This window comes from Lolium perenne, chromosome 6, assembly GCF_019359855.2.
Source record: "Lolium perenne isolate Kyuss_39 chromosome 6, Kyuss_2.0, whole genome shotgun sequence".
Lineage (NCBI taxonomy): Eukaryota > Viridiplantae > Streptophyta > Magnoliopsida > Poales > Poaceae > Lolium > Lolium perenne.
The window spans coordinates 273817294-273830189 of record NC_067249.2 but is presented as its reverse complement, the minus strand read 5'-3'; the positions used below and the strand labels follow the sequence as shown (position 1 = coordinate 273830189).

The 12896-nt window shown below is 46.4% G+C and overlaps 2 protein-coding genes across 2 annotated transcripts; both read left to right on the top strand.

The window, feature by feature from the left end:
- The first annotated feature begins 959 nt into the window (after nucleotides 1-959).
- On the top strand, nucleotides 960-1499 carry LOC139832769 (uncharacterized). Its single transcript, XM_071822609.1, has one exon. The coding sequence runs from the start codon at nucleotides 960-962 to the stop codon at nucleotides 1497-1499; it is 540 nt and encodes a 179-aa protein (XP_071678710.1).
- Nucleotides 1500-10421: 8922 nt separating this feature from the next.
- On the top strand, nucleotides 10422-12065 carry LOC139832768 (uncharacterized). The gene has a single exon (XM_071822608.1). The coding sequence runs from the start codon at nucleotides 10422-10424 to the stop codon at nucleotides 12063-12065; it is 1644 nt and encodes a 547-aa protein (XP_071678709.1).
- Nucleotides 12066-12896: the final 831 nt, after the last annotated feature.

Sequence of the window (12896 nt, the reverse complement as noted above, 5' to 3'; positions counted from 1 at the left end):
AAGGGTTCATCAAGACATAAGATGCTTATGGATTCATTGGAAACACCGGAGAATAGAGAAGAGAGAACCGGAAAGTGTTCCGGGAGAATCTGAATGATGTTTCGAGTTGTTCGAGAGGTGTCTCAGATCATCGGGAATTAAATAATATGTATTATGCATTAATTAAGTGAATTAATATTTAATTATATAATATTTATTAATTAAAAGGTGCAGCCCACCTTAATGGGCATCTCCCACCTTAATGGGCCCCTCCTAGAGGGGAGCCCATTAAGTGGCCGGCCACCCCCCATGGGCTAATGTGGGGGCAGCTTGGGTTTGATGTGCGGGGGCGGCATGGGCCCTTGATGGCTCAGTCGGCCAAGGCCTCCCCCCTCTTTAGTCCCACCTTGCCAAACCACACCCTCCACCCCCTCCCCTTCCCCCTATATATAGTGGGGCATTTGGAGGGAGGAGTACACAATGGGAATTCAGAAAAGGGAAATTCTCTTGAGGGAAAGGAGAGCCCCTTTGGGCGCCTCCTCCCCCTCTCTCTCTCTCTCTCTCTCTCTCTCTCTCTTGTTATCTCTCCCGCATGCGGTTCCCTGGAGGAGCTGCGCAAGGAGGGAGTTGACTCCACCCAGTACGCGGGAGCGCTGTTGGGATCCAAATCCAGAAGATTTACTTCCGCACCTTCGCTGGATCGGAGACGGGAGAGTCATTGAGCACCGTATGTGTGCAAAACTACGAGGTGCTGCACTTGCGACACTCGAAGTCGTACTAAGAGGACTGCCCTGAGGTAGGCGACAAGTATGACTACATCTTCCACGTTCTAGCAAAACGTTAACCGCTTTCGGTCTATGAGGGTACGTTACCGAAACCATATCCGTTACAACATTACTCCTAGGTAGATCTGGGCAATCGGGTTGCGCTTGTAGAATTTGTTTGTTTTCCGCTGCAAAACCCTACAAATACCATTGTAGATGTCTCGCCCAACCTTCAACCTAGGACAATTCCTTGAGAAAGAGAAACTGAAAACCAATGGGTCAAACTTCATGTCCTGGTACCTCACCCCGAGGATTCTCCTCACTCCCCACAAGATGAACTATATACTAGATGCTGTGCTAGGTGACAAGCCCACCGACTCCACCTCTCAGTATGAGAAAAATGTTTACAATTCTAAGGCGCATGATTCCTCCTTTGTCCAGAGTGGCATGATCTATGCCATGGAAGCTGAGCTGCAGAAACGCTATGAGAACATGGGTGCTTTTGAAATAATCACCGATCTCAAGGCTATCTTTGCACCGCAAGCTAGGGCTAAGAGGTATGAGGCTTCCGAGCTATTCTTCTCAGCCAGGATGGAAGAGCACATTAGCGTGAGTGAGTACGTGGTCAAGATGTCTGGCTATGTTCAGCACCTGAATGCTTTGGAATGCAAGATTCTGAACGAACTGGCGATTGATAGGGCGCTGCAATCGTTGCCCCCTATCTACAAAGGATTTGTATTGAACTACAACACGTAGGGGATGACCAAGTCCCTTTCTGAGTTGTTCACCATGCTCAAGACTATTGAGGTGGAAATTAAGAAGGAGCACACTATGCTGATAGTCAACAAGACCGTTAGCCACAAGAAGTCTGGCAAGAAGGGAAAGGGCAAGGATGGGAGGACGAAGAGGAATGGCAAGGCTGTTGCCATGACTCCTAGGGCGCCCAAGCCTAGACCTAAGCCAGGCGTCGAGTGCTTCTACTGCAAAGGGGACGGTCATTGGAAGCGCAACTGCCCCAAGTACCTAAAAGATAAGAAGGCCGACAAGATGGCCGTGAAAGACAAAGGTATATTTGATATACATGTGATTGATGTTTACCTCACAAGTGCCAGGAGTAACACCTAGGTATGTGATACCGGATCCGTTGCTAACATTTGTAACTCTCAGCAGGAGTTGCGGAATAAGAGGCGCTTGGTGAAGGACGAGGTGACGATGCGTGTTGGCAACGGCTGCAAAGTAGATTTGGTGGCTGTTGGCACTCTCTGGCTTACTCTACCTTCGGTATTAATTTTAGTTTTGAATAAATGTTACTTTGTGCCCACATTGAGTACAAACATCATAAGTGGATCTTGCTTGATGCAAGATGGTTATTCATTCAAGTCTGAGACAATTGGTTGTTCCATTTATATGAATGATGTGTTTTATGTTCATGCACCGGAGCGCAATGGTTTATTCTTATTAAATCTCGATTGTAATGATTCGTACATTCATAACATTGATGCCAAAAGATGTAAGCTTAGTGATGATAGTGCCATGTATATGTGGCATTGCCGTCTCGGTCATATTGGCATTAAACGCATGAAGAAACTCCATTCTGATGGACTTTTGGAGACATTAGATTTTGGATCTCTTGACAGATGCGAGCCATGCCTTGTGGGTAAAATGACCCGGACCTCGTTCTCCGGAGTGATGGAACGGGCGGTGGACTTATTGGGAATCATACATACGGATGTGTGTGGACCGATGAGCGCCTCGACATGCAATGGATATTGTTACTTTGTGACCTTCAGTGATGATTTGAGTAGGTATGGGTATATCTACTTAATGAAACACAAGTCTGAAACCTTTGAGAAGTTCAAAGAATTTCAGAGTGAGGTTGAAAACCAACTTAACAAGAAAATCAAGCATCTTCAATCCGATTGAGGTGGCGAGTATTTGAGTTATGAGGTTGGCATGCATCTCAAGACTTGTAGCATCGTACCACAACTTACGCCAGCTGGAACGCCACAGAGGAATGGTGTGTCAGAATAACGTAATCGCACCTTATTGGCTAGCGTACGGTCTATGATGTCTCCTACCGACTTATCAATATCTTTTTGGGGGCACGCGTTAGAAACAGCCGCATTAATTTTAAATAGGGCGCCATCCAAATCCGTAGGGAAAACACCATATGAGTTTTGATATGGCAAGAAGCCTAAGTTGTCCAATCTGAAGGTTTGGGGATGTGAGGCATATGTTAAGAAACTACAGCTTGACAAACTCGAACCTAAGGCAGAGAAATGCATCTTTGTAGGGTATCCAGAGGAAACTATTGGGTACACCTTCTACCACAAAACCGAACGCAAATTGTTTGTCGCGAAGAACGGTACCTTTCTCGAGAAGGAGTTTCTCACCAAAGGTGTGAGTGGGAGGAAAGTAGAGCTTGATGAGATTGTCGATCCCTCTCTCCAAACCTCGAGTGGCGCAACGGAAGATGTTCCAGAACTGTCCAGTTCAATGGGAGTGGAAGCAAATGATGATAATCATGATGATAATGATCAAAATGATGAAGATCATGACATTCACGTTGAGGCATTTACTCAACCTCGCAGGTCTACGAGAATACGTACTTCTCCTGAGTGGTATGGTAATCTTATTAAGACAGTCATGTTGGTTGAACCTGACGAACCTGCAAACTACAAGGAAGCAATGGAGAGCCCCGAGTCCGAGAAATGGCTTGAAGCCATGAAATCCGAGATAGGATCCATGTATAACAACCAAGTATGGACTTTGGTGGATATTCCCGATGGCCGCAAGGCCGTTGAGAATAAATGGATCTTTAAGAAAAAGACAGACGGTGATGGAAATGTTACCGTCTGCAAAGCTCGACTTGTCGCAATGGGGTTTCGACAAATTCAAGGAGTTGACTATGATGAGACTTTCTCTCCCGTAGCGATGCTTAAATCTATAAGGATTTTACTAGCAGTTGCTGCGTATTTTGATTATGAGATATAGCATATGGATGTCAAAATGGCGTTCCTTAATGGTAACATTGAGGAAGAGTTTTATGTGGTACAACCTGAAGGTTTTGTCGAACCTAAGGATGCTGGAATGGTATGCAAGCTTCAGCGTTCAATCTATGGACTGGAGGAAGCATCTCGGAACTAGAATCTTCGCTTTGATGAGGTGATCAAAGAGTTTGGATTTGTCCAAAATGTGGAAGAGTCCTGCATTTACAAGAAAGTGAGTGGGAGCTCAATAGCATTTCTAGTAATGTATGTGGATGACATATTGTTGATTGGGAATGATGTGAATCTTCTGAAGAGTGTGAAGGATTATTTCAACAGCAAATTTTCTATTAAGGGCCTGGGTGAATTTGCTTACATATTAGGCATTAAGATCAATAGAGATAGATCGAAACGCTTATTAGCATTAAGCGAGAGTACATACCTAGAAAAGATTCTAAAGAGGTTCAGAATGGATCAAGCCAAGAAGGGGTGCTTGCCTATGATGAAAGGTACAAAACTGAGTGTAACTCAGAGCCCAGCAACAAATGAGGATAGAAAGAGGATGTCGGACATCCCCTATGCTTCAGCCATAGGTTCTATCATGTATGTCATGCTGTGTACTCGGCCTAACGTGGCCCTGGCAGTTAGTTTGACTAATCGTTTCCAGAGTAATCCTGGTTTGGAACACTGGAAAGCAGTCAAAGATATCCTGAAGTATCTGAGGAGAACTAAGGATATGTATCTTGTATATGGAGGAAGTGAAGAAAAGCTCGATGTAAAGGGTTGCACTAATACAAGCTTTGACACTGATCCAGACGACTCGAAGTCTCAATCAGGATATGTGTTTATGGTGAATGGAGGAGCGGTGAGCTGGAGGAGCAAGAAGCAATCCACAGTTGCTCAATCTACGATGGAGTCGGAGTACATAGTTGCTTCGGATGCGGGGAATGCATGACCCTGTGGTTCTCTTCTGTGATAACACAAGTGCCATTGCAAATACAAAGGATCCAAGGTCTCACTCTATAGCCAAACATATTCCCCGGCGTTATCATGTGATACGACAGTATGTCCATGACAATGAAGTAAAAGTTTGCAAAGTACATACGGATCTGAATGTTGCGGATCCACTGACGAAACCTCTACCACAAGCGAGGCATGATCAGCACCAAGAGTCAATGGGTGTTAGATTTTTGCCGGATTTAAACTAGTTTATTTGTAATCTAGTGCAAGTGGGAGAATGTTGGATATGTGCCCTAGAGGCAAATAAATAAATTTGTTTTATTGTCATATCTGTATTGTTCATAATAAGTTTCATGCCATGCTATAACTGTATTAAGCGAAAACATTAGTACATGTGTGGTATGTAAACAAAGCCATGTCCCTAATAAAATAGTCCATTGATTAATAGATGATCAAGGTTTCCTAATTATGGACAACAACGTCATTAATAATGAAGTTGTAACAACCCAACTTTTTCACTTTGGTTTAAAATTTTGGAATGCGAAATTTAGGGCCAACAAAAACTTTTTCTGTTTTCACAATTTGCATGCATGAATTGATCTTGCTTTGGTTGGTAGAGTATGGGTGTTTGTTTGCTTGTGAAATTCCCCCACTTGTGTGTAAATCCCTAAAATCTCTATCCTCATGAGACCCCTTTTTATTTCTGGTTTTATTTAAATAAACCATGCCAAAACCCTTGGAGCATTTCATTTCTCTTTCTATTGACTTGTGTGATTAAAATCTCTTTTCTCACTAAACCCTAGGACTCAAAAACTAATCCTAGTACTTGAGTTGATTTTATTATATCATTTTGTTTCTCTTTTGTTTTGTCTTTCCTTCTGACTACTTAATCAATTTAGTGTGTCAAAAAATGCCTTATGCCTAGTGATGGTGAATCCAACCCATTACCATCCTTGCCTTGCTCCAAATTAAAGGAGAATAGTCATGCCAAAAATATGGAATTTGGGCATAATTTGGGAAATGGTCACTTGGACCATGTCCTAACAAATCCCTCTACTTTATTTTCTCCTTATCTCTACATTCCTGCCTCCCATGCAGCCATCCCTTCCCTCTAATCTTGCACACTTATGCTTGATCATTTCTTGCCGTGGTAAATGGAGAGAGGGGAGAGAGGAGGTTGGCCGTGGCATGGAGGTCACATGCAACCAGGGTGCAAGCCTCCACTCAGACCAGACAAAGCATGGAGCACCTGCACGCCCTACCCCCCCTCCTGTCCCTCCCCCATCTACCTAGCCACCTCACCCGTCACCTCTCCCTTTTGGATGCACCGCATGGGAGACAATTTCTTCCTCTCTCCTTTCTGCTGCGTGTGCTAGCGGAACTAGGAGACATCGACGATCACTGCACCTCTCCCTCCCTTCCAGACACGCACACGAGCTCCCTCTCCCCGACCCGCTCCGTAGACCCCCAATGGGCGGCTAGCACGCCACGCCGGCCACGTCCACGCCACCCACCCCACACATCTCCCTCTGTACCAAAAACGGTCGTGCTATGGAGGAGAAGAGCTCGTGCGTCTCTCTCACTCACAAGCTGCTGCTCCCCTTCCCTCCCCAGTGCACACGCGTCCGAGCCCGCCGCAGACAATTCATCGAGCAGCTGGCAGGATCGACAAGACTCGACTGTGCCCGCCAGCTCCCTCACATTCCCGATGCTCACCTCCCTCCAAAACTCTACACCGCGGTTCAGACACGTAGCCCTGCCGCCCAGCTCGCCCAATCCCGCACGGCCGCCCTCCCCTTCTCCTCGCCACGGACTTGGCGCACGGTGCACCGGCCTTTCCGGTATAAAACGGCATAGGCCCCCTCCACTCCAACCCCTTCGCCACAGCACTCCTCCACCACCATACCACCTCCCGTGAGGAGAGGAGCTCCTCTCCTCCCTGCTACTCACGCGCGTGCTCGACACCGGCCCGCGCACGGTGAAGGTTGCCATTGCAGGAGACCTCTATTTCCCTCCCCACTTGGTTCTCTGGAAGCCCCCTGGATCCCTCTCTCTAATGCGCACACTTTTGCTTCCCAGGTCTGCTCGCCGGCGACGCCATCGTGAACAGCGTTCCGCCGCCGTCAACATCATCCAGAGAGAAGCGTCGCTGTTTTCTCCGCCGCGACCACCGATCGACAGCGCAGGCTCCACCGCATCCAACACACCACGCCCCGCCAGTTTCTGCGCACCAGGGTGAGCACGCTCCACCTCGCCGGTGCTTAGGGTTTCCATGCGCGTCGTCCATGGCGCGAGGAGGACGACGCATAGCGGCCGTCGATCCTCACTTGATCGGACGGCCGCATGCGCCCCTGGCCCCGCTCGCTTCTGCCGCTGGGACCAGCCGCGGGATTTAAATCCCGGGCTCTCCCGCGCAGCCGCAGCGCTGCTGGGCCTAATCCGGCCAGGCCCAGTCGTCCCAGCCCATTCTCTTTTCCTCTATTTCTTGATTTAAACTGCTAGTAAATCCCAGCTCAGTTTTAGAAATACCATTTATTCCTCGATTAACCAAATGGGATGATTCAAGTTGCTAGATGCTCGTGAACAAAATCTTAACCACTAATAATTGCATGCATGTTCTGTTTGTCTGTAGATCTGAGTAGATAAATCCAAGACTAGAATGTTGCAGTATTGATAGTTTATTTAGTATTGCCCTTTTTATAGATCCTTTTTGCTTGAGGTTAATTTTGTTGTGCAGTAGAAGTAAATACCTTTATTTGGGCACTAGTCTCATATGCAGGAGCTTCCTGGACTTGGTTTGATTTACAAATCAAGTTTTTTCCAGAGAGCTAGTCAATGAATTTTATTTTGAAAACTACAAATGTTTTTCAGTGTCTGATTTTTGTAAATTTATTTACAAATCAGAAAAATGCCAAACCAGTGGGGTTAGATCACATTTAGTTTCAGCTATCCATGGGTATGCTTGGCTCTGGTTGGTGATGCTCTGATACTGGTGTGCCTAGCTATTTATGTGCTCTAGTTCATGTCTTGTTTAATTTTCCTAGATTATTTAACAATTTATTTGCATGTGATTCTTGTGCAAGTGTGCTCTACATGTTGTTAGCTTTCTGTAGGTATGCTGCATGCATTTTTGTGACTTACACAAAGATTTAGAGCATTTAAATGGTTCCTAAGTCATTTCTGGAATTGTAAAAATCACATCTTTTGTTTTAAAAACCATAAAATAGAGAAACCACTTTCAGTAGCTTGTGTTTGTGAACCTTTACATACTGTGATTTTACCAAATTTTTGTGTGAACTATTCTGGAGTGGTTTGTTGATTTGGTATGGCTTGTTTGTTTCTTTTTGCGACGATAGAATCGAACGCCGCCGGAAACGAAGGACGAGGTGACTTCAGGGGATTTGAACAGGAAGACCAGGGGCACTTTGCTGATCAAGGCATGCCACCTCTTGATGCATCTCTGGTCCTACATATCTTGCTCTTGCATTATTACATGTTTTATAAAGTGCATGTCTTTTATTTATTATGTCGGTGGTTAGTGCCACCCGGAGTTTTATTAATCCACCCTCAGGGTGCAGCCCTCGTTGGTACCTACTGATCACACCTCTATTAGCGATGTGGTGCTTATCACCTTGTCATCCTTGTCGCCACTTTTCAAAGATGAATTTGACTATAGGTTGGGAGCCCTAGAAAAATGGTTATGAAAATGTTTTCCTGAAAGAAGATTTTCGAAAACCTTGGAATGGGGTAGCGCTGCCCAAGTGTGGGTTTATGAAAGGAAAAATGTTTATGGAAAAAAGATTTGCTAGAGGCAAGTGGAGAAAAGAAAATGTTTTCGAAAACTTTAGCGCCTAAGTACTCACCCGGACTGAAAGACAGTGCAACCACATTACCCCAAAGTGGGCACGGGGCGTAGCGTAGTAGTTTGTCATTCCTTAGTTTGAGTCCTGCAAGTGTAGTGGCAGTCCGACCATGGACGCTTCGACCGGGGTTCTTCCCATGAGAAGGGACGCAACCCATTTGCCTGTTCATGTATGCGGGGTACAACTTATGAGCTCCCATTGAAAGATGCCTAAGTGGTTGGATGGCATTCCGGAGGGTCGGGTGTGTCGGGGACTTTGCAACTCCTGGGTAAACGGCATCCAGGACTCTGGTGTTGGGAGGTACAACTCATTCGGCATGTCTTAGGCTAAGGCGAGCAGACGAAAAACTACGATCGGGTACTTGTCGTGCCATAGGTTGTTATGCAGGGATGATGCCCACACGATGAGTATACGGATCTTGTGGGGAAAGTGTACAACCTCTGTAGAGTGAAAACTATTCGAATAGCCGTGTCCGCGGTTATGGACGGTTGGAAAGGCTGCTGCTTAGCACTAAAGAGTTTTGGTTTATAAAAAGTGTTTTCTCAAAAATGTTCGGGAAAAAGGAGGCCAGTGGGACTGGTGGAAATGTACCTGGGAGGTACGGCGGAAAGTTGGAATGGTTGCTTTAGCCATATGAGATGGCCGGAAAAGAAAATGGTTCATCCTTACCTATTAGTCTGCAAACAAAATGGTTTACAAAAAGGTTTTCAACAAAGATATAGAGATGTCATACTCTCGGGAGGAACCACCTCTCGCTCCTTGTCACCCTAGTTTAGTGCCTGTTCCTTGCTACTGCCATACTGCATATCCTTTATTTCTCTCGAAGGTGGTTTGCGAGTACATTCAAACGTACTCATTGGCATTGTTGTCCTGGCTATTTACTTGGCCAGACTGTGAAGAGGAGTACTACGAAGAAGAGGAGTACGACGCCGAAGACTTGAACTAGGACGCTCTCCCAGTCAGTCGCCTGTAGGGTAAAGGCCTAACTTGGGTTCCACCGCTTGTGCAGTCAAGTTGTTTCCGCTGCTGTTTGTTGAACTACGGCCTTGATGGCCTATGATGTAAGACTTCCGTATTGTTTTTAATTCGGTACTGTAATGGATGATGTAATCTGGTATCAGTTCAGTTATGTATTCACGATGGAGTGATCTTGGGATCATGAAATTGTATGCATAACAGGAGTTTTGGACTGGTAAGTCCGGGGCCCCACAGACTGGTATCAGAGCCATCCTGACTGTAGGAGACCTTAGTTAGCATGGGCGTTCGTTAGAAAAATACTACTTTGGTAAAAAAATTATTTACTAAACCTATTTTTCTAAGTAACTAGAAGTTTAGCTTCTATCTTTCTTACCCTTTCCAAAATTTATAATTCTCACCTCTCTGATTTCTAGCGACTTTGAAAGTTCTTATTCTACTATCTCATCCTCTTCCAAACCTATATATTTGGCGATGTTCCCCAATTCAGACTCACAGACTCGAGGTATTGAAGATACGACAAACTCCGTGGGTTCGGTTAGGATACCCTCGCATATTAGGTGTCCCTTGGTACTAGTACCACGCGTAATCCACATAGTTGTTTGTAGGTTTCGAAGCATGTGAGCTTGATTGGTTGTATGTGATTGTTGTGTGATGCTATTTTGTGCCTTCGGCACCCCTGCTATGTTATGTTTTCCTTTTCGCCTACTTTTGCATTGTTGTTTCCGTTTTAAAAACTTTCATTTTTACCCAAACCCTCCCCTTTTAAGTGGCTGTCCATATCCTTGTTTCCCCATTAATATCTGAATCCACCCTTCTTCAGGATGGTTGACACCCGTAGAGGAAGCGCCAGCGGGTCAGACCAAAACCCCCCTCCACCTCCGGAACCAACCATGGCTCAACTCTTGCGCCTTATGATGGAAGACCGTCAGGCAGCCTATGAGGAGCGCCAAGCTAACCTTGCTACCCTTCAGCACCTCACTCAACTTGCTACCGGAAACGCCAACAACAATAATGGCGGGAATGGAAATGGAGACCCCCGCTCTAAGCTGAAGGATTTCCGGAGCACCAACCCTCCTGTTTTCGCCAAGTGCACTGAACCCCTCGACGCCGATGATTGGCTTCGCACCATTGAGAACAACCCGGAGGTCGCTGGAGTTGGCAACGATGAGAAGGTGTTATTCGCCACTCACTTCCTTCCTGGACCTGCACGTGCTTGGTGGGAAAATCTCAAGGATATTCAAGCTGAAGGACACGTCATCAACTGGGAAGAATTCAAGGCCAAGTTTCGCAAGACCCACATTCCATCTGGACTGATCAAGCTCATGAATCTGAGGCAAGGAAGCATGTCTGTGGTGGAGTACATAGACAAGTTCACCACTCTGTCTAGGTATGCACCTGAAGATACCGACACCGAAGAGAAGAAGAAGGATCGCTTTCTGAATGGTCTGCATGATGAGATACAGAGTATCTTGGTGGCTGTGCCATACCCTGACCTTGAGTCACTGGTAGATGCCTCTATTATGGTTGAGAGCAAGCACAAGAATGCGTTTGAGAACCGCAAGCGCAAGGCGATGCTGCAGCAAGGCAGCTCCAGCACTCAGCGACCCCGCAGTTTCCCCCCACCAAGGCCAGCGCCCCAGCAGCAGAAGGCACCACCCCCTGCACCTCGCCCCAACAACCCCAATCGCAACTACAACCATCCGCACTCTGGAGGACGCAACTACAATCCCAACTTCAACCGCCAGAATAACACTGTCCGCCCCTCCACCAATGGATGTTATGCCTGCGGACAGCCGGGTCATTTCTCCAAGGAGTGCCCCAACAAGGTGACTACTGCTCAGCGCCCCAATGCGCCCAAGCCCAACCAGGGACAAGCCCGCACTGCTACCGGGAGAAACCAGAACCAGAAGAAGCCAGCTAGACCAGCTAGGGGACACCTCAATCATGTCAACGCTGAAGAAGCCCAGGAAGCTTCGGATATCGTTCTGGGTACGTTCCCCATCAACTCAGTACCCTCGACTGTTTTGTTTGATTCCGGAGCATCACATTCTTTCGTTACCAAGCCTTTCATGAGAAAGGGAGGTTTAACCCCCACCCCCTTGAAGCGACCTATGCTTGTACAAATCCCTGGATCCACTAGAAAAACCCAGAGTTCTTGCAAAGAGGTTCCCATAGATATTCAGGGGAAGCGTTTCCACGCCAATCTGATAGTTTTGGGTGAGCAAGGTCTGGAAGTTATTCTAGGTATGGATTGGATGGTCAAGTATAAGGGTCATATAGACTGTGCTCGCCGAGCCATAACCATGACTGCTGAGGACGGCGAGATAGTTGAACATGTAGCCACCATGCCATCCTCGAAGGCCCTATGCAAGAAGAGTGTCGCCAGCCCAGCCTTGCATGAAGTACCCATAGCTTGTGAGTATCCTGAGGTTTTCCCCGATGAGTTACCCAGTATGCCCCCTGATCGGGATATCGAGTTTATTATTGAGCTAGTTCCCGGACTGCCCACATCGCTCAACGACCTTACCGGATGAACCCTCAAGAATTAACTGAGTTGAAGAAGCAGTTGGATGACATGTTGAGGAAAGGGTTGATTCGTCCTAGCGCATCACCCTGGGGATCTCCCGTTATCTTTGTGGATAAGCGGGACGGTACTATCCGCATGTGTGTGGATTACCGGAAGCTGAATGATGTCACCATCAAGAATAAATACCCCCTTCCCAAAATTGAAGATCTGTTTGATCAAATGAATGGAGCCTGAGTTTTCTCCAAGATTGATCTCCGAACTGGTTATCATCAACTCAAGGTCCGAGAGTCAGACATTCCCAAGACTGCCTTCACTACACGGTATGGACTATTTGAATATACCGTGATGTCCTTTGGACTAACCAATGCCCCTGCCTATTTCATGAATCTCATGAACAAGGTGTTCATGAAGTACCTTGACAAGTTCGTCGTGGTTTTCATTGACGATATTCTGATCTACTCCAAGAATGAAGAAGAGCATGCTGAACACCTACGGGTTGTTTTGGGAACTCTCAGAGACCATCAGCTTTACGCCAAGTTTAGTAAATGTGAATTTTGGCTGAAAGAGGTAGGATTCCTAGGTCATGTCATATCAGCCGGAGGAGTGTCTGTCGACCCATCCAAAATTCAGTCCATCTTGGAGAAGAAAGCCCCTACCAACCAGACCGAAGTCCGTGCCTTTTTAGGATTGGCGGGGTATTATCGTAAGTTAGTTGAGGGATTCTCCAGCATTGCAAGACCCTTAAAGCAGCTGTTGAAGAAGGATAAGAAGTTTGAATGGACCGACAAATGTGAGTCTAGTTTTCAGGAACTCAAGAAGAGACTAGTCACAGCCCCCG